This window comes from Leopardus geoffroyi, chromosome D1 (assembly GCF_018350155.1).
Source record: "Leopardus geoffroyi isolate Oge1 chromosome D1, O.geoffroyi_Oge1_pat1.0, whole genome shotgun sequence".
NCBI lineage: Eukaryota > Metazoa > Chordata > Mammalia > Carnivora > Felidae > Leopardus > Leopardus geoffroyi.
The window spans coordinates 47,001,625-47,023,114 of NC_059329.1; the positions used below are offsets into that span (position 1 = coordinate 47,001,625).

Here is a 21,490-nt window from a genome sequence, read left to right on the forward strand (position 1 = left end):
TTTAGCCTGTGTTCTTAGCTTGTTAAAGGTTACTTTTGAACAATCTTTAAAAATAAAATTTGCACAGTGGAGCTCTTCCTCGTGGATTTAATATTTATCAAGTGAATTACCTAGTTGTGAAAGATAACAGAGTTGTTTATACTGAACAAAATTATGGATTTATCAATCTTCTGATTAAAAACAGATTTCATGCTTGGGTTTCCTGTAGTGTAAATATTCACTTCTGTGATGAAGCACAACTCCAGTAACTGCTGTGCTTTTCCAGAGGGTATGTATCATTTAAGAACACAATTGACAAGTTTACCAAATGAGGCAAACCTCTGACTCCCTGCTCCCTCTCCAGAATTGATCGAGATCCAGTGGTTTCCTAAAGTATAGTTTATTTTAGATTAGGCCAAGGGATTCACTTTAACCTAGATCTACCCCAGGTTAGCTTTGTTCCCAAGGATCCTCATGAAACCAGTTTTTGTTGTTGTTGTTGTTTTGACATAGCGTGGAAGATCAGATCAACTATAAAGAATTTTCTCGAGGTATTTTTAAAATTTATTTATTTTGAGAGAGAGCGGGGGGCGGGGGGCAGAGAAAGAGGAAGAGAGAGAATCCCAAGCAGGCTCCACACTGACAACATGGAGCCCAAAGCTGGGCTTGAACCCATGAAATGTGAGAGATGATAACTTGAGCCGAAACCAAGGGTGGGATGCTTAACCGACTGAGCCACCCAGTGGCCCCTCTTGAGAGTTTCGAACCAAAATTTATTCGACACCCTTGGACTCCACTATACCGGGCTAGCATAGATCCAAGTGCTGACCAGTTATGAGTTGCTACACACTGAAAGTAAAGGTCAGGTGAGGTTAAGGCAATCTGGCTCTGCACAATGTCTAATCCTTCTACCTGTGGACTTGGAAGATGCATTGAGGAAAGTCAATACTCAGTGAGATACTATAGCCAACTGGTATCTATAGAGATGGACAATGATATATAAAACCTCTGAAACACCTAGAAATGTTCCTTTGTACATTGGATTGAAGACTGGGGTTGTTTTCTTCTTCTGCTCTCCCCCTTAATATCACCAAGAGAAACAAAACTCTCTGTGAGATTTTGGAGCCATACCTGTCCAGATCTGGCACAGTTGGTTTGTCTGGAACAAGAATGGTTTTGGTAATGTAGCCAATAAATGGCATGGCTCTTTGACTTACTTCACTTTGTGTTTTTACTCTCTCTACCACTTGTTCTCTAGACATTGTCCCTTTTGGATTGCCTTATTTTAGACTAATAATTGAATTTAAACACATTGTCTAGGTGTATATGTAGTGGGGGGGAGAAGAGGGGAAGAGAGAAAGGAGAGAGGGAGGGTAGAGTGACAGGGATAAAAAGGCATCTGGGAATGAGGTGGAGAAAGGCACTTGATGTTCTAGGTATAATTTAACTAAGCAGGTGTCTTTTTTTTAAAATGATGTCTTAAAAATATTATTGATGTATAATTGGTACACAGCATTACATTAGTTTCAGATGTGCAACATAGTGTGGCAAGTCTGCACATTATACTTTGCTCACAAGTGTAGCCCCATCGGTCACCATACAACTCCATTATAATACCTTTGACTGTGTTCCCTGTGCTGTATCTTTTATCTTCATGACTTATTCATTCCCTAACTGCAAGCCTGTACTTCCTACTCCCCTTCACCCATTTTGCCCATCCCCCCTACCTGTCTGTCACCCAACCTGGCAACCATCTGTTTGTTCTCTGTGTTTATGGCTCCGTTTCTGTCTTTTGTTTCTTTATTCAGTTGTTTTTGGTTTTTAGATTTCAGATATTAGTGAAACCATATGATATTTGCCTTTTTCTTTCTGACTTATTTCACTTAGCGTAACACTCTGTAGGTCCATCCATGTTGTCACAAGTGGCAAGATTTTCATTCCAGTGTGTGTGTGTGTGTCTGTGTGTATGTGTGTACCACATCTTCTCCATTCATGTGTTGATGAATACTTGGGTTGCTTCCATACCTGGGCTATTGTAAATATGCTGTAATAAACTATTTTCAAATTAGCATTTTGGTTTTTTTGGGTATATATCCAAGAATGAAATTCCTGGATCACATAGTATTTCAATTTTTAATATTTTGAGGAATCTCCATTCTGTTTTCCATAGTTGCTGCACCAGTTTGTATTCCCACCAACAGTAAGCAGGTTGATTTTAAGGTTTCTAAGCCCAATAGGCTGAGTTTCTCAAAAGTTCTTACCTTTGATGGAAGTTACAGAAATTACAGATACATAATTGAAAATTATACTTTGTGAGAAATAGTTTAATGTTTATTTCCTTCCTTCTTTCTTTTCCTCTTCTTCCTTCTTTCTCTCTCTCCTCTTCCTTCCTTCTTTAATACTGAATTGATGGTAATGGGTCAACTTTTTTTTAAAATTTTAATGTTTTTATTTTTTAAATTTACATCCAAGTTAGTTAGCATATAGTGCAACAGTGATTTCAAGAGTAGATTCTTTAATGCCCCTTACCCATTTAGCCCATCCCCCTTCCCACAACCCCTCTAGTAACCATCTGTTTGTTCTCCATATTTAAGAGTCTCTTATATTTTGTCCCCCCTCCCTGTTTATATATTATTTTTGTTTCCTTTCCGTTGTGTTCATCTGTTCTGTGTCTTAAAGGCCTCATATGAATGAAGTCATATGATATTTGTCTTTCTCTGACTAATTTTGCTTAGCATAATACCCTCTAGTTCCATCCACATAGTTGCAAATGGCAAGATGGCAAGATTTCATTCTTTTTGATTGCTGAGTAATACTCCGTTGTATGTGTATGTGTGTGTGTGTGTATATATATATGTATATGTATATATATATACATAAACCACATCTTCTTTATCCATTCATCCATCGATGGACATTTGGGGTCTTTCCATACTTTGCCTATTGTTGATAGTGCTGCTACAAACATGGGGGTGCATGTGCCCCTTTGAAACAGCATACCTGTATCCTGAGGATAAATGCCTAGTAGTGCAATTGCTGGATCTTAGGGTAGTTCTATTTTTAGTTTTTTGAGGAACCTCCATACTGTTTTTCCAGAGTGGCTGCACCAGTTTGCATTCCCAACAGCAGTGCAAAAGAGATCCTCTTTCTCCGCATCCTTGCCAACATCTGTTGTTGCCTGTGTTGTTAATGTTAGCCATTCTGACAGGTGTGAGGTGATATCTCACGGTGGTTTTGACTTGTATTTCCCTGATGATGAGTGATGTGGAGCATTTTTTCATGTGTCGGTTGGCCATCTGGATGTCTTCTTTGAAGAAGTGTCTGTTCATGTCTTTTGCCGATTTCTTCACTGGATTATTTGTTTTTTGGGTGAGTTTGTTAAGTTCTTCATAGATTTTGATGCTAACTGATATGTCATTTGCAAATATCTTCTCCCATTGTGTTGGTTGCCTTTTAGTTTTGCTGATGTTTCCTTTGCTGTGCAGAAGCTTTTTATTTGGATGAAGTCCCAATAGTTCATTTTTGCTTTTGTTTCCCTTGCCTCTGGAGACTTGTTGAGTAACAAGTTGCTGCGGCCGAAATCAGAGAGGTTTTTCCTGCTTTCTCCTCGAGGATTTTGATGGCTTCCTGTCTTACATTTAGGTGTTTCATACATTTTGAGTTTATTTTTGTGTATGATGTAAGAAATTGGTCCAGGTTCATTCTTCTGCATGTCACTGTCCAGTTTTCCCAGCGCCACTTGCTGAAGAGACTGTGTTTATTCTAGTGGATATTGTTTGCTGCTTTGTCAAAGATTAGTTGGCCATATGTTTGTGGGTCCATTTCTGGGTTCTCTATTCTGTTCCATTGATCTGAGTGTCTGTTTTTGTGCCAGGGTCAACTTTTTAAAGGAATCAACAAGTTCTAATTAGCAAGACAAGAATGTATTTGGATTATGCTAAAATCTATGTATTATGTCATTTATGAACTGATCTACTTAGAAAAATACATTATGTTGCTTTAATTTTTTAATTTATGTTTTTTTTTAATTTTTTTTTCAACGTTTATTTATTTTTGGGACAGAGAGAGACAGAGCATGAACGGGGGAGGGGCAGAGAGAGAGGGAGACACAGAATCGGAAACAGGCTCCAGGCTCCGAGCCATCAGCCCAGAGCCTGACGCAGGCTTCGAACTCACGGACCGTGAGATCGTGACCTGGCTGAAGTCGGACGCTTAACCGACTGCGCCACCCAGGCGCCCCTTTTAATTTATGTTTTAAAAGTTTGTTTATTTTGAGAGAGAGAGAGCACTAGTGGCGAGGGGCAGAGAGAGAGAGGGAGACAGAGAATCCCAAGCAGGCTCCACGCTATTAGCATAGAGTCCAACGTGGGGCTTGAACTCACAAACTGTGAGATCATGACCTCCCTGAGCTGAAGTCAAGAATGTCATGCATAACTGATGAACTACCCATGTGCCCCCCATGTCTGTGTTAAAAAAATTGTCTTATTGGGGTGCCTGGGTGGCTCAGTCGGTTAAGCATCTGACTTCGGCTTGGGTCATGATCTTGCGGTTTGTGAGTTGAAGCCCTGTGTTGGGTTCTGTGCTGACAGCTCAGAGCCTGGATCCCACTTCAGATTTTGTGTCTCCCTCTCTCTCTGTTCCTCCCCCACTCACACTCTGTCTCACTGTCTCTCTCCCAAAAATAAATAAAGAATAAAAATTTTTTAAAAAAATTGTCTTATTATCCTCTGGGCTTCTTTTAAATTGGTATAAAAGTCTATCTGACAGTTTTCATTTGTATAACATTTTATTTCCTTTAAATTCTTTTTTTACAGCTATTCTCAGTGGTATAATAGAGTGTGTATAAACTTATTTTTACCAGGAACTGGAAGTTAAATACCATCATATTCATAACTCATATGTTTTGATATTGTTCTTTTGAGAGGAAGCTGAAGAGTGTTGTGTAATTAGAATTCTAAGTAAGACTTGATACTTCCATGTATCTCCTGGGCATCCCTGAAATTGAGATTGTTGTTTTCTGGGTTCACAATCTTTCCTTTTGGTTGTCTATACTTTCTAAAGGTGTCATTTTGTTTTTATTATTTTCTTCCTCTCCCTAGGGAAGGAGCCCCTTTAAACTCTTCTGTTCATTCCTTCCTCATTTGAAGTTTTCTTCTTTCATTATGTTTCTTGTACTTTGTGGCTTAATTTCTTTCTCATAGTATCTTAGTAATTTATATTTTCCTTTCATTATTTGGATGTATTCTCTTTCCATCTCTAACTTTTCTCAAGTTGTTAGAATTTTTTTTTTTTTCAGTTCACTAAAGGGGAAAATGTGTGCCTGAATTGATCGTACTTGAGTGGCTATTTTATTCCTTTTACTAACTTTGTGTTTGAACTTTCATATTTGCCATACCAGTGTTATATCCAGACATTTTTTCCATTTCACAAACTTCATGTTTTTTCTTTTTCTCAATCAGTAAAACTCAAATGAGTTAAGAACTGAATCTTCCTAGAGAGGGATGGGAAAAGATAGTTTTTCTAATTTCTGTAAGTAAAAGTAAAATGATTGTTTACCAAAGATTTTTTTTTAGATTTAAAATTCCTCAAAAGGGTCACCTTGACTTTGGTTTTGAGAATTACTGGAAACCATGAAGCCACAGATTCTTGAGGTTGGAAGATACTCATCATTTCAGGAGGCATAAAGAGAGAGAATTCTGGAGAGAGAAATGTTTGTATTCAACTACTGGTTAAGACTATGTTATGAAGCAAACGTTAGGCATAGTATTAAAGTTATCTGTTAATTGAATTTATTCTACAATTCTTATATATTGGGAAAGTGTGAAAATGATATGCTAATGACTTGATACCTGAAATATTTGAACTGTTAGGTTTTTGGGAAACTGCCCAAGTATTCTCTATATGATAGAATATTTTATCTCTCCTTTAGGCCTATCACTGGTTACTTCTTTGAGTAGAAGAGTCTAGTCAGTAGGAAGATGTACACAAAATATTAGATTTTTAAAACAAGGAATTAAGGCATTCAATTCATTCATGCCTTTGCCAATCAATCACTCACTCACTCTTTTATAACAGTATATTCACTAAACTATAAGAATCCCCTTATTTATTAATTATATATTCTCATTATATTCTCCTATTAATATTTACTGTGTAACCATTTCAGTGATTATAAAATATTTCTTACTATCAGGCTAAGATGTATAAAAAACTTTTTTAAAACTATGGGGAGAGGACCTCTTCTCCAGCTCAGGAATTTTTATCAGTCAAGGCACGAGGGCTCTGTATCCTCAATTTAGGTTGCTTTGTCAGCAAAGGATCATGAGTTTTACCTACTCTCTTCAGTCCAGTCAGTCACTCTGAATTCCAAGTAGTAAGCTTTCTGCATAGGTTCAATTTTTAGTAAGTTTCTCAAAGCTATTTCAAGAATTAATGGCCAAATCACCTACATTATGAAACCAATCTCCTGACCTGATTTGTTTTAGTATTTTGGACCAAGAGAAACAATGCATAAAAAGTAGAAAATTCTGTAGAAATGAATTAAGTTAAAACTTTCAAAGACAGTGGACAAGTATGGCAAGATTATGTATCCCATTTCTTCTGATGACACCATCTTGTTAGCCACTGAGGCCCTAACTCTGTTAGATAAGATTTTGAAGTTTCTGTAGGGGGCCTATAATCTTAGAGACCTGTGGAATCTTTATCATTGACTCTGTGATAAGACTTGGAATAAATCATTAAGTTCTGTTCAATTTAAAATCCCTTTTGAATAATAGACTATAAGTTCTTTTAAAAGCTAAATGTGTATGTATTCAAGACAATAACTTTAGTTTCATTTATTTATTCTGTCATTTATCCACTCATCAAAGATATATTGAGCACCTGCTATGTACCAGGCACTGTGCTAGGTGCATGTTTCCCAGTGGGAAATTATATTCAGTGTCTGCCTTTATGATGATTAAAATTTATTAAGGAGATAGATGTGGAAACAGGTAATTTCAGTGTTGTGTGGTGAGGTTAACACACTGTCATGGAAACCGATGAGGAATACCCAAACTCATCTAGAGAAACCAGGGAATTCTTTCTGGATAGGTGACATTTAGGATGAGACACAAAAGACCAGTAGAGGTTTACCAATGTGGGGGATTATAAGATACTGTTTCAGATCATTATTTTTTTTCTTTGCATTGAACTTTTCACCATGAGGTCTCTCCTCCCCCTCCTCCTCCTCCTCCTCCTCCACCACCTCTTCCTCCTTCTCCTCCTCCTTCTCATCATCAATAGCAATGATACTGTGATAAAAACCTGTACTAGTAGTCAGAAAACCTGGCTTTAAGATCAGATAATCATTGAGATAGACTTTAGTCTATAAATTTAGTTTTGTAAGAAATATCCATTCATTTTCTATAGATCAACTTTATTTTTGACTCTTAGTCACTGAGTGGTGAATACAATTACTCCAATCACTTTTCAGGTTTTCCCTACTTCTCCGGGGTCATGGTAGAGTTCTGCCTGGAATGGTGACATCATCTGGTCATCGATCATCCCATATGCAATAGCTTACCTCTATGACAAGAGTTGTTGTGTCTAGATAGTTCCTTTCTGGTCTAGCAGTGATTTGCTACTTCCAAGACATAGATTCCCCCACCCCCAACCCCGAATTTCTGTGTTTCTCTTTACCTAGGTGCAATTATGATGCTCTTCCTCACTGGCTTCTTTCTGCCTTCTAGGAAATGCTTTCAGGAAGCAGAGCCTAGATCCCTGCTGCCTTGGAATTAATTCAAAGACCTCTCTTCTTCAGCTGAGAAAATCTTCTTCTAGACTGGAGAGGTGCTAGAAGATGTCTTTCTCTCTCTTTCTGTAACAAAGTCTTAGTTTGAGTGCTTAGGTTTTAGGAAAGCAAAACTGGAAAAACTTAAAAATTGCTTTTTTTCTGTCCTGGCACATATCTCCTTTGAGGCAGTAAAATGCAAAACTAGTTATCTGCTTAATGTTTCTTTTCCACATCAAATATGGTAACATATATGAACTTCAATTTTAGAAAGTTAGTGATAGAATCAGGACCAGAGGCTCATCCAATGTTCTTTTCATTGTATGAGTGTGGTGTTCTTGGAACAAATGAATGACATCATCGCACAGTGGAGAAGAGCCCAGGGATCCAGCCTTTACCATTAGCTGGCTAAATTATCTAAAGAAAATTGACAGAAACAGCTTCAAATTCCTCATCTTAAAACGACTATATTAATTGTACTCACCTCTTAGGATTATTATTATGGCCAAATAAAAATATATAGCCTATGTAAAAATTGTTTTGTCAGGAGGAAAGTGCTACACAAATGCTTTTCATCAGAATACTTTTTTTTTCCTTTTGGTTCAAGGAGGAGGAAAATTGTGTTCAGAGTCAGAGTCCCGTTTTGTCAGTGGATGGGTCTAGCTTCCTGGTTAGCTTCGGAGTAAGTCTGCCCAGTTATGGCACGGACACATCTGCTTATAGACAGGAAATGCCATACTGTGCTTCTTTATTGATTATGGCAATATTTCTTATGAGTATTATCTCTTTCATTGAAGCCAAAGTAATTTATAAACCTTCCAATATTTACAAAATGATTACAATCTTTAGATCTGCTCTAAATCTGGCCAGACATTTTTTCCATAATTCAAATTCCAAGTTTTATTTCTTTTTTCATTGTCTTTTTCTAGTTTGCTGCAACTGGAATGATGCATATTTCAATATTCAGCTGAAGGTGAAATTTGCTATTGTCTTTTCTTTCTATTTATTACTACTTAACCTTGCAATTTCCACATTGGTCTCTTCAACAGTTCTATAGAAAATGTGAAAACATGTCTATCTGAAAGGTAGCAATAAAAATTCACCACTTTAGGGGCGCTTGGGTGGCTCAGTCAGTTAAGCATCCGACTTCGACTTTGGCTCAGGTCATGATCTTGCAGTCTGTGAGTTTGAGCCCTGCATCGGGCTCTTGTGCTGACAGCTCAGAGCCTGGAGCCTGCTTTGGATTCTGTGTCTCCCTTTGCCTCTGCCCCTCCCCCACTCGTGCTCTGTCTCTTTCTCTCTCTCAAAAAATAAATAAACACTAAAAAAAAGTTCACCACTTTATATAATATCTTTTTGTTTCCACAGGGGAAATATACTATCAATAGGTGTTTGTTGAATTATATTGAACCAGTTTTTGGGGGGTGGGTGGGTAGGAGGAGTAATTATACTGAGAACAATTACAGAAAAAAGAAACACTATGATTTTTTCCCAGTAAGTTAGGTATCAGTGTGGCATAATATTAAAAGTTGGCTTTGGTGCCAGCCAGATCAGGATTTGAATCCTGGTTTCAGTACTTACTGGTTGTGTAGCCTTGGAGAAGTTATTTCATTTCTCTCACTTGACATGTCTTCATTTGAAAAATATGTATAGGGGCACCTGGGTGGCGCAGTCGGTTAAGCGTCCGACTTCAGCCAGGTCACGATCTCGCGGTCCGTGAGTTCAAGCCCCGCGTCGGGCTCTGGGCTGATGGCTCGGAGCCTGGAGCCTGTTTCCGATTCTGTGTCTCCCTCTCTCTCTCTGCACCTCCCCCATTCATGCTCTGTCTCTCTCTGTCCCAAAAATAAATAAACGTTGAAAAAAAAAATTTAAAAAAAAAATATGTATATTAGTATTTCTTAGGATTCTTGTGAATATTGAAAAGGTGATCTACGCAGAATGCTTAGCATTGCTCAACAAAAACTAGAATCTTAGTAATAAAATGACACCTTTGTTGTATCGCCTTGAATTGTAAATTGTATTTTATTTTTTAAAGTTTATTTATTTATTTATTTTAAGAGACAGAGAGAGAACATGCATGGGTCTGTGCATGAGTGGGGATGGGGTAGAGAGAGAGGGAGAGAGAATCCAAAGCCTGTGCAAAGCCCGATGCTGGGCTCAATCTGACGAACCATGAGATCATGACCTGAGCCAAAATCAAGAGTCAGATGTTTAACTGTCAGCCACCCACGCTCCCCTGAAGTGTAAATTTTAATACTAAAAAGTTTCGTTCTAAAGACCTGGCACAAGGTGACTTTTCTATTAGCATTTATCATTTTATTATTTTCATATGAATATCCTTAATTTATAAAATAACAAAAAACAATAATAAGAATTAAGCGTATATAAATATTTCCTAATAAAATATTTTTATTTGCTAGTAAACATGTGTCATAAGTAATAATAAAAATTATTACTGCAGTGTTGCCTGTATTTACTTAAAATGGTATGAGAAAAAAAAACCTAGTTGTTCTTACTTGTCTTAAGTGATATTTATCACACTGTAGTTAAAGTGCTCTTTCTAAAGCTTTAAAAATGGTCATGCTCATCTTCACTTAAAAATCTTCCAGGGTTGGGGTACCTGGGTGGCTCAGTTGGTTAAGCATCTGACTCTTGATTTTGGCTCAGGCCATGATCACAGCATCGTGAGATCGAGCCCCATGTTGGGCTCTGCACTGAACATGGAGCCTACTTCAGATTCTCTCTCTCCCTATCACTCTACCCCTCCCTCTCAAAATAAATGAATAAACATTTAAAAAAAAGTTCTTCCATGGCTTGTTATTCCTCCTTGGGTATAAGGACAGATTTTACATGGTCTCTATTGGCATCAGCTTCTTTCCTCCCATGGCACCTGGTACCTCATCATAGCATTATTACACTCTATTTTAATCTTTTACTGTGTTGGAATTTCCTATTTAATTATCTTTACTTTCAGACAAAAATCTCTAAGTGCAGAATATTGCCTATCTTGTTTAATATTGAGTTTCCAGTGTCTGGAACATAGCTAGATACCCAAAAATAGAACTTAATTCTAGTAAGAAAGAACTTATTATTTTGATCTACCAGACTTTTAAAGGTAGGGCCATTTATATGTTATTTATTTATGTTATGAATACAATTTTTATGTTAATTGCATGCTTGTGAAAATTAGTTATTCAACATTTAACACTAGATTTTAAAATTCACCCAAACAATTTATGTCTGATTGACCAAGTTCTTTTCTTTTCTTTTCTTTTTTTTTATAGCAATTTACTCAATTCTATTCTGAAGGATTAAGGGTAGTATTGTGGAGAGAACACTATACTTGCAATCAAAAGCTTTAACATTAAGCTCCAAATATGTTATTTAGTAGCTCTGTGCTCTTGGACAAGCTACTATGGATTTAAGTTTCCTGTATATTAGACCTGATATGACTTCTTAGTGGTGAGAATCAGATAAAATGCATGTAGAAGTTCTTTTTGAGCTATAAAAATTTTTGCATAGATTTACGTAAAGGAATTTCATTATTCTAACTGCTCTGCTCTTAAAGATTTGTGTATTAAGTTCACCTTTTCTCCTACTATACTTTCATCATAATTTTCTTAACACCATATATTCTGTAATTTGTCCATTTTTAAGTTGTGGCAAATAATTTTATGTGTCATATTTTCTTTTTTTAAAAAGCTCATTTGTTAGCACTATTGCCATTCACTGTTTCGAATTTAAATTACCTGTCCCAAATTATTTATAACTTCTGGAAATGCTATTCTTAAACCAAGAAGTTGAACCTTAATTAGCTGACACATGATTACCTACAATTGCAATTATGTAACAGTCACTATGTCCTTTGCATTGCATTGCATTGCATATTTCCTGCAAAAATTTTTATTTTGCAAAATTATTCCCCACTCTCCATTTCTTCTTGTGTCTGCCTTCAGGTAGTCCAAATGTAGTTTCATTCTTCCAGTAGATGGTGGAGTCCTATGAAGATAGATTTCTTTTAATGAAGAAAATAGGAGAAGAGAATTGTGGTCATTATGCTGGCAATTCAGGTGAAAAATTCTCCACTTCTAACTGGTTATTTGAATGTCAATTAAAGTATTAGTGCTGATTGGATAATTATCTCAATTTTCTACTTTATCCAACTTGTCAACATCTGGCTAGGGGTTTTTGTCTCATAAAACAGGATCCTTGTCATCTTGTCTTTTTTATTTTTTTGCTTTATGTCTTCATCTTTTCACAGGTATCTAGTTTTAGGTTACCCTGGATATTATGCTCTCATTATTCAGAAATAAGAATTTCGGTAGAGTGAGCTAAAGGGCATAATGGAATTGACACAAGAAGGTGATCATTACTGATAACCGAAAGAAGAAAAAAGGGCAGCCATAATTCCAGCACTAGATGCTGGCATGCAAAAGTCTAAGGGAAACTTGACCATATTTGACCATTTGTTTTTCTTATATTCTAGCATCTTATTTTATGTGTCAGGTTTTTCTCATACAGAGATGAGAAGCATAATAAGCTTTATTGGTTTAGAGAACATCTAGCTGCTTTGAATCAATACAGTGTCTTCCCTGGGTAGTTATTCAGTATATATGTGTTGAATGAATTAGTGGAAGTCCTCTTATCTAACAAATTATATTTATAGATGTGATTATGGAAATGCTGTTGATACCTTTTTTTAATGTATCGTTAAATTCAAAATTCATTTTAAATGAGTTTTATTCACAAGAATAAAAGATCAGAGTAAGAGAATACCTACAAAAATGACACAAAGCTAAAAAAGAGCTTAAAAATATAATTGTAAAAAAAAGGAAAAAAAAAAAGATGCCTAGGTTTAAGTACATTTTCAAAGACTACCTAACAAATGAAGGGATGAAAAAGACTAAAGCTTGAAATCTGGAGCCCAAAGATACGTAGAAGTACTGAGGAAGGTATATTATAATTATGGTATTGTTGATTACTTACATTAGTGGTTAGGAATGAATTAGAGTATGAGATCAATAAGCTACTATCGTTTCAGGGAAACAGCTGATTTTTTAACTGTTGTCAAAATGTGAGTTCAAATATTGGTTCTTGACTCAAAGAGTTAAAATATTTTATTGGGCAAAGTATGAAAGCATTTAAAAAATCAAAATTCTGTGCAAATGTACAGCATATGTTTATGCTTTGCTTTAAAATTGGAAAGGGCTCCGTGTGCATCAACATTCATTTTTATTTATAACCTTTTTAGGTGACAAACTAATTACATGACATCCGTCTCCACTCATGACTGCCTATTGAAATTCTCCCTTCTTTCAATGGAGTAAACTTAAGATTTGCTATGTTATAGAGGAAAATTTGGGAAGACCTCACTGATACGGTGGTATAGGAGCAGAGATATGGAAGTGAAGGAACAAGCTTTATGGATATCTGAAGGAAGAATAATTAGGCAGAATAGTAGGTATAGAGACCCTGGGGTAGGAGAGTTCTTAGTATATGTGAGAATGAGCAGAGACCACTGTGGTTGGAGTAGACTGAGCAAGGGGAGAGGAGTAATAGCTGAAATCAGTGAGGTAGTCTTAAGCTAAGTGAGATGGGGAATCACTGGAGGATTTGAATTGGGGATGACATTATCTGGCTTATGATCTTTCTGGCTGCTGTGTTCAGAAAAGTCTTCAGGAAGACAAAGGTGGTAGCATGTAGGTTGGTAGGAGGTTATTGCAATAATGCAGGGGGTAGTAGATATTGGTGCACCAGGTGGTAGTATGAGCAAATGATAGTGGTGGTATTTGATGTTAGAGCCAACAGAACTCACTGATGGATTATATGTAGAGAATTAGAAAAGGAGAACAACAAATGACTCCAAGGATTCTGGCCTGAAAAATTGGAAGGACGAGAGAGAACAACTGCAGGAGAAGCAGTAAAGGTAGATAAGATCTGGAGTTCAGTTTTGACAAGTTAAGTTTGAGATGCTCACTAGACATCCAAATGGAAATGTTGAGTGTACAGTTTAATTTGAGACTGGGATTCAAGGGGAAATGCCTGAGCTATAAATATAAACGTGGGAGTCTTAAGGGTTCCGATAATATTTAAAGCCCAGGAGACTTGCTAAAGTTACCTACGGAATGAGAATAGAGAGGAGTCTCCAGATGTTTAGAGGCTTGAGGAATGAGAAGGAACCAGAGAAAGTGAACAAAGGGCAGCCATGATATAGGAGGAAAAGCCATAAGATAGTGCTACCTTGGAAGCATTGGTGTGCTGGAATGGGCTCACGTCAGTTTGTAAGAGCCTACTGTTACATTTTTAACACATTTGTAAACTGGTTTAAATGCAGCCGTCTGAACATTAAGTTATGTAAACTTACATTAAATGAATTATGTTAAAAATAAAAATAATAAATACTCAAAACTCATCACTTCCTAATATTTTTCTACATTTTGATACTACATATGTTCTTGAGGTTATTTGCATCTATTGTATCTGTATGGTGGGAAAGCTCTGTGATCAATTCCCGGGTCTGCATTCAGTTAAGTCATGTGGGTATCTTGAAATTGGCCGTGGTGGGAATATTTACACCTTGGATATTGCAAATGCTACAAATCAGGGCTCGATTTATTGTTCTGCTAAAAAAGTGATAAAGAAAATGTTAATAACGCAAGTACAAGGTAAAAGCATATTATATCTCTAGCTGTTACACTGTGATTAGCATAGACATTGAGGAAGTATTTGTCCACTACTAAAAAATTATTTGATTCAGCAAAGAAATCACAAAATTGATGAAGGAGTGAGTGGAGGTTTATAACATAAGCCATCTTTGTTGTTTCATTTTTATCTTATTAATGTAACAAAAAAAATCAACCAACATTTATGTTGAAACTACATTTATCAATTACAACCCTAAGTTGGCTCTGATTAACAGAATTGGGCAAAAATCAATAAAAATATTCTTGAGAATCTATTGATTATATGGAATTTATAATGAAAAGTTATGCATCTTCTTATTACTTGTACATTTCATGTTATATATTAGGTTCCTATTTTTCCAGGACTATAAGACAGAATTTTAAAATCATGTTTTTCAGATACTGACCGAGCTTTATCATTACTGGAAGAATACTGCAAAAAATTAAGGAAACCAGAGGAACAGCAGTTGAAAAATGCTGTTAAAAAGGTGATGGGTATCTTTAAGAGCAGCTTATTCCAAGCTCTGCTAGGTATGTATTAAAAAGTTATCATTATAATGGTCAGAATTGGGCTTAATAGTTTGAGTAACGTGGTCAAAGAACCTAATGTTAACCAAACTTAAACTGGAATAATTTTCCATGATAGTGGAGGAACAGATTTGTGTTTTCTGTTTTTTTTCTTTTCCTTATTTAAGGCTAACCTAAAAAAGAACTGTTAAAAAGTAGAAAAAATAGAGTAGTTATTAAAACTATAAATATTTAAAGAATGATTTATATAGGAAGGGAAGTTTACACGGGAAGAAATCTGAGTGGTTTGTTGCCAAAAAACTGACAACAAATGCTGGAGAAGGAACCTACCTCCCTCTAGAGAAGGAACAGGCTATATAGCACGAAACATAATGGGTCATTTCTACTCAGCCTCTTAGTTGTACTTTTATTCTCTTAAAACAAAAGTTAAAATACTCTTTTCATCTTTTGCTTCTCTTACGAAAGTTTATGATCCATATTTAAAATTCTATTGATGAAGATCTCAGTGCTTTGGAACTTTTGTCAATTTGTCATGAATTTAACCACATAATGTCAATCTTAGTTTAATCTCTAATGTGTTAAAGATTGTGTGGCTTATGTATGTGTGTCTTTATATGTGTATGTTTTGCATTTATGCAGATAACTTTTCATTCTTGGCATAATATTTTAATAGTTAAAATAAACTAGCAAAAGATATAAACAAACAAAAACTAACTTTAATCAAGTAACTAAACAATTAAAAAACCCCACTCAATTATACTGTATTTTACTATGCTTAAACAGTACATTTTACAGAAATAACTGAGTCAACTACATATTCCCATTATTTTTTCAGGTCTGGTAGTGATGGATGTAAAATCTAAAAGTGATGGATGTAAAACCCATTTGGATTAATTTTGAAAACATTTTATGTATGTTTTTATTATGTCTACCCTTACGGACAAAAACTCCAGCCTTATGGTGTGAATGTAATTTAAAAAACCATTAAATTTTGAAAATCTAAAATTCAGCTATTGAATAAAAATAGAAGTAAAAAGCTTTATAGGATTATTTTGCCTGTGGATTAATTTCTTTAAAATATTTTTTTGTGGCTGGTAAGAATTAATGACACAAATAACTATAATCATCTTAGTGGTATTCAATAAAAACAACTCTAAATGGAGTCTTACAGAATTTAAATTAATCCTGCCATTAGAGAATAGTATTTTGGAGAACATTTTTAAACCACAGATTTCTCAATTAAAAATTAATAGTTTCATCTAGTTGATAATTAGTAAAGGTTATTAACTGAATGGCAGTATCTCTAAGTAGATTTGTATGATGTGCTTAGTTGACTCTTGCCAAGTGTTTTGAGAATTTGAATTTTTGAGAACTTGATTTAGGAAGAGTATTGTTAGATGCTTTAGATACTTTTACTATGCTTTGGTAATGTCGCCATTTGGTATCACAATATTATATGGGGAATAAAGGGGCAAACGAATGACAAAGAATTACGTTTTGCCATTGTTTTGGGTGAGTGATAAATATCTTGGCAAAAAGCCTATAGCATAGTTTGAATTTCTCTAATAAAATGAAAGGCAACAATAATCTGTAAAAAGCTGTTATATAAGTAATCCTGGTGGTCAGCTTGGAATGGATAGATTTGCTTTGGCTAGTCTTTAAAAGTCATTTTGGGATAAACCAGACTGCAAAGATTGGAGCAACATTATGCAACAAAACATAATTTTCATTTCAGTTCTATGTGGGTTGATAACTGATAACTAATTTTATTATCATTGAATGTTTGAGTGTTTCACTGTGTATTTTCTTTAAGGACTCAAAAGAAGAAAAACCAGGTAGCCCTCTGCATCCTCAAGGGGATTATATCATTATAAAAGGATAAGTAGGGAGTTATTGATAAATAGAGCATTGTTGACGGTCTGTAACTTTCTGTTTGAACTGGCTACCTCCTACCCTACCCTCCTCTTTTTTTCTGTTACAAGTAATGGAACATAGTGGCTTCACCTGTTCTTCTGATATTCAGACAGCCAGTACATTGAAATAATACCTTTCATGAATCTCAGTTAAATAGAGAAAGGAATCATACTGCAGAAAACCCAGCACAAGTGGGTAGTGAAGTAAAATATTATTATTTCAAGATGGACTGTAATGTTTACATATCACCAGAAAACCAAGCCTTCTCTCGACAGATGAAAAGCATCACTTCAAAAATGAATACTAGTCTCCTTTTGTGGTCCTTCCATCATATGCTTTAAAAAAAAACCCCACACGCTACTATGTCTTAGATGGTATTATCTGTGAGTACAGAATTCTGTCTACATAATTTTGGCCATTATTATAGTGCATGAAAGCATTTTACAAGTGGGTTCTGTGATTGTGCGGTGGAAGGCGGTGACAAAGGTATTGTTTTTTAATTTTTAAAATAATAACTTTGTCAGATTATGAAAGCAATATGTTTATTCTTTAAAAATTTTTAAAATAAAGTCAAAGTAGAATATAAAATCCTATGGTAAGAGACATTCCTTTTATCGTAAATAGCAGGATATATGCTAAATGTAGACAATGATCAACTGTTTGATTAACTTTCTACCTCCTTGAGTTTTGGTATACTTTGTTTTAATTTTCCATCTATCAATAACTGATAGTGGAAAAACTCACTTAAACTTTAAAAAAGTTAGTAATTAGTGTTCATTAATGTAGAAAAAAGAAAAATCCTTTAAACAACAATGTGCTAGGAGCTGCACATTTAGATGTTGGGCTTAGGGTGACATCTTGTGGTTAAACTAAGGTAAAAGTTTTGTCCAATGATAATCACAGTTTTATATGATTACATTATTAGCTCTACAGATTTTGAATATAAGTAAATTGGATTTCTGTGATATTTTACATAATAATTTAGGTATCTTTTATTTAGTTTAAAACATTCAGTTTTTCCAGCTACTCTATTAGGTTATTTATTCTTCATTTAGGTGATGAAGGAGCAAGATGGAAATGTTTTTATTATTTTGATACTTCTCTTCCAGATGCTATTTGAATATTTAAAGATTTCCATTACCACTATAATTATTTGCAAGAAACATTTTAATAATATAATGGGTCAGTTTATTCTCAGATATGTACCTCAAATGTCCTTTGCTTTTATACCTTATTGAAAAATTTTTTATTCTTTATTTATTACTCATAAAATTATGGATAGAACCATGCATATATACTTAATGAGTTTCAGCCCTTTAAAATCTTATTAACCTTTTGATCTGATTTTATTTCCTCTTATTTCACTGCAGTGTGTGAGGGGGTCTTTTGGGGAAATATTTAGAAGAGAATGGACAGTAAACTGCTATTTTCCTTAAAACCTTGCCAGTAGCAACATCTTAGAAAAGTGCTTATCCCTTGCATGTCAGATTTTGTGTTATAGTAGAATACTTTTCATGTCCATAAATCTTAACATAGAACCTTACGGATTCATAGGGGTAATACAGTAGATATACTACATGTTGGGATATACTGCATATTGGAATATACAATAGATATACTACTATTTTGGGATTTATCACCTCCTTGTTGAAGCCTTCTGTCATATCCCTACTTGATAGTAACTTTAACCAGCCCTTTTATTATGGCTTGTAGCATTTTTTTTTCAGATTACTGTAAAGCATTTATTATATTGCCTTATGAATACACTGAATATATTTCTGTCCCCTTAGTAGACTGAGTAGTTTGAGAGTTGAAGTTATATGTAAGTTATATGGGGATACTTTGTATCCCCAGTATATTGACCCTAATAAGAGAAGGCCTTCAATAAATTTTATTTCTTCATTTACTCAATAGTTATTTTTAAAATTCCTGTTATGTATTAGAAATTGTGCTAGGCAATGGCGATACAAAAATAAACTATAAAGGAGAGGATAGTCCTTGCCCTTATGGATAAATGAGAACGATCAAGTAGGGAAAAGAGGCATTAGGTATGTAGATAGTTGATTATTTAAATGTAGTGATGGCAAGTACTCAATACAAAATGTAGTGTTTTTCCGATATAGTAATTCCAATATAATGTTTTTTTTTTTTTTTTTTTTTTCAAAATAACATCTTTGTGAAAGCATCCTGGCTATTTTGGTCCTAATTATTCATTGTAATGTGTAATTTTTGCCACCTGCTCATAAGATAGTCAAAGGATTTTTTTATTACAGATTATAATGAGGGTGAAAATCCACATGGTTATATGAATTTGGAAAAACTTGGCTCTAATCCCCCAAAGCAGAGGTTCTCAAAGCATGGTTCTTGGATCAGCAGCATCAGCATCACCTGGAAACTTGGTTAGCATTGTAAATTCTTGGGCCTTACTCCATACCTACTGAATCAGAAACCTGGAAGTAGTGCTCAGTAAATAGTGTTTTAATAAGCCTTTTAGGTGATTCTGAGGCATGCTAAACTTTGAGAACGTATGTTCAAAATGATGAGGTATTTGGTCACTCAAGGAAAGTAATATAGCACATGAATATTATTAATACATTTGGTAAGATACGACCGTGTCATTTCTTTATTCTTGGATTTTACAAAGATTTGATTTGATCCGTAACAAATATAATGAGCTATTATTCTAGGATATATTTGGAGCACCTTAAGAACCCATGACTTAATGAATATAATTATGGCATCTAATTTTCTTTTTAAAGTACAATAGTATATCTGAAACTGATTTTTTTTTTCTTTTGGATACTTAATGGTAGTGTCTACCTATGAGGCTATGGATAGAGAACAGCAAAACTACACTGAGATGTTGCTATTGCACACACAAGGCTCACTAGTGTGTGCTTGCTGACAGTTACAGACTTAATGAGGTGCTCCAGTAAAATATATAAATTGCTATATGTCAACACCTTTAAATAAGTCTTGACTGGTCAAAGCAGTACATGTTAGATTCCTAGATACTTTAAGTCCTACTCTTCTGCCTACTTCTGCTTACACAGGTATTTCAGTTATTGCAATTGAGTAATAATAATTAATGAAGTATTTATGAAGTGTTTAATTTACATGGACATATGCAATTGGTATTACTAACAACAAAATCCTTTCCCTTAAGGAGGTTAAGGTCAATTGGGAAGGTAATATTCACATATATACAAACAAGTACAAGACAGGATATAAATCAAGGACTAAACTCTGAAGGCTAGGCCAAGCTGCTGTAGGAGTTTAGAGAAGCATGGGATCATGGTACATTGGTGTTGGTAGGAAAGCTCTTATATAAAATGTAAACTTGAGCTGGGTCTTGTCGATGATAGGATTTGGGTAAGAAGAGGATAGAAAAGGACATTTTTTCCATCCATCCATTCATTCAAAAGATATTTACTGAACATTGTGCTTGGAATTGTGATATATACTGGGGAGACAAGCTTTAAACAAAATTGCATAGTTATGTTTACAATTATGGTAAATGATACAAAGGACAAGGAGAGGGTGCTATGAAAAGAGGCTTAACCTTTGCAGTGGAATCAGGGAAAGCTTTCTTAGGGAATTGGTATTTGAGGTGATGAAAATTATACTGATTCATGGAGGTCAGAAGGAGAGCGAGGAAACGGATATGATGAGAACAAGGGTTCTTATGTTATTTATGTTTATAAGTACATTTATGTTTTTAAAATGTCTAGGAATTAGATAAAGCATCACGTTAAACTTAAGTCTCTTCCAAAGGCTTATTTAAATTTGAAGGTAAACTTGGACAAACAGGAGTGGTAATGTAAAATGTGGCCCAAACAATCCTTATTATAGCCCTTTGTTAAACTGTCATATACTGAGTGTGATTAGTTGTGTGTTTCATGTCACATGGAATCAAGTATATCTTAAGTTAAATTTGACACTTCACATTAGATGCCATCAAAAGAGTTGGATGCCATTCTTGGCTCTGGACTCTGTATCTTTGCTGGAGAATTTATGTCACCAGATGGCACCATTTAACAAAATTTATGTACTTTGGATGCTTATAAGGCTGGTTGTTTCTAAATGAAACAATTTTATTTGTGCTGTAGCTGAAATAGGAAAAATTAATTTATTTTGATGGCATGTGAGACTTCTCTACAGAGGAAGGTAGTGAAACCCTAAAACTTTGAGAACATGAAAGGATTTGGGTGATTTCTGCTTAAGTACAGAATAAATAAGAAGTTGGTAATGATCACTGTCACTGATCTATGGCAGGTGGCAAAAAAGCAGAACACTACAGGTTTGCCCATCTAGGTTTTCCCAAAGCTATTGTGATAATATTATGAATATTTTAACCTTGAATTTAACTTTCAGATGTAGGGATTTGATATGCATAATAAAAACATAGAGAAAATTCTATAAGATTATTTTAGGAATAGGCCTTTCTAGATGTCTTGAAATATTATGATAATAATATATTAATTTTTTTTCAATAGAGCATATGATCTTTTGAACTATAGAACTAAAAAAATTAATAGAACATGATGTAGATGTTTTTTTCTTAGTGTAAACGTTCATCTCAAAGAAATAAGTATTTGTTACTTTCTTGGTTAAA

General features: G+C 34.8%; 1 protein-coding gene across 12 annotated transcripts in view; it reads left to right on the forward strand.

Annotated features, from left to right (window-relative positions):
• The window catches only part of DLG2 (discs large MAGUK scaffold protein 2), a 2,060,218-nt gene that overhangs the window by 429 nt on the left and 2,038,299 nt on the right, over window positions 1–21,490 (forward strand). For all 12 annotated transcript variants that reach the window (XM_045483773.1, XM_045483776.1, XM_045483777.1 and 9 more), the window contains exon 2: window positions 14,833–14,964. In XM_045483773.1, the coding sequence (XP_045339729.1) occupies window positions 14,833–14,964 (132 nt within the window). The remainder of the gene's footprint in view (window positions 1–14,832; window positions 14,965–21,490) is intronic.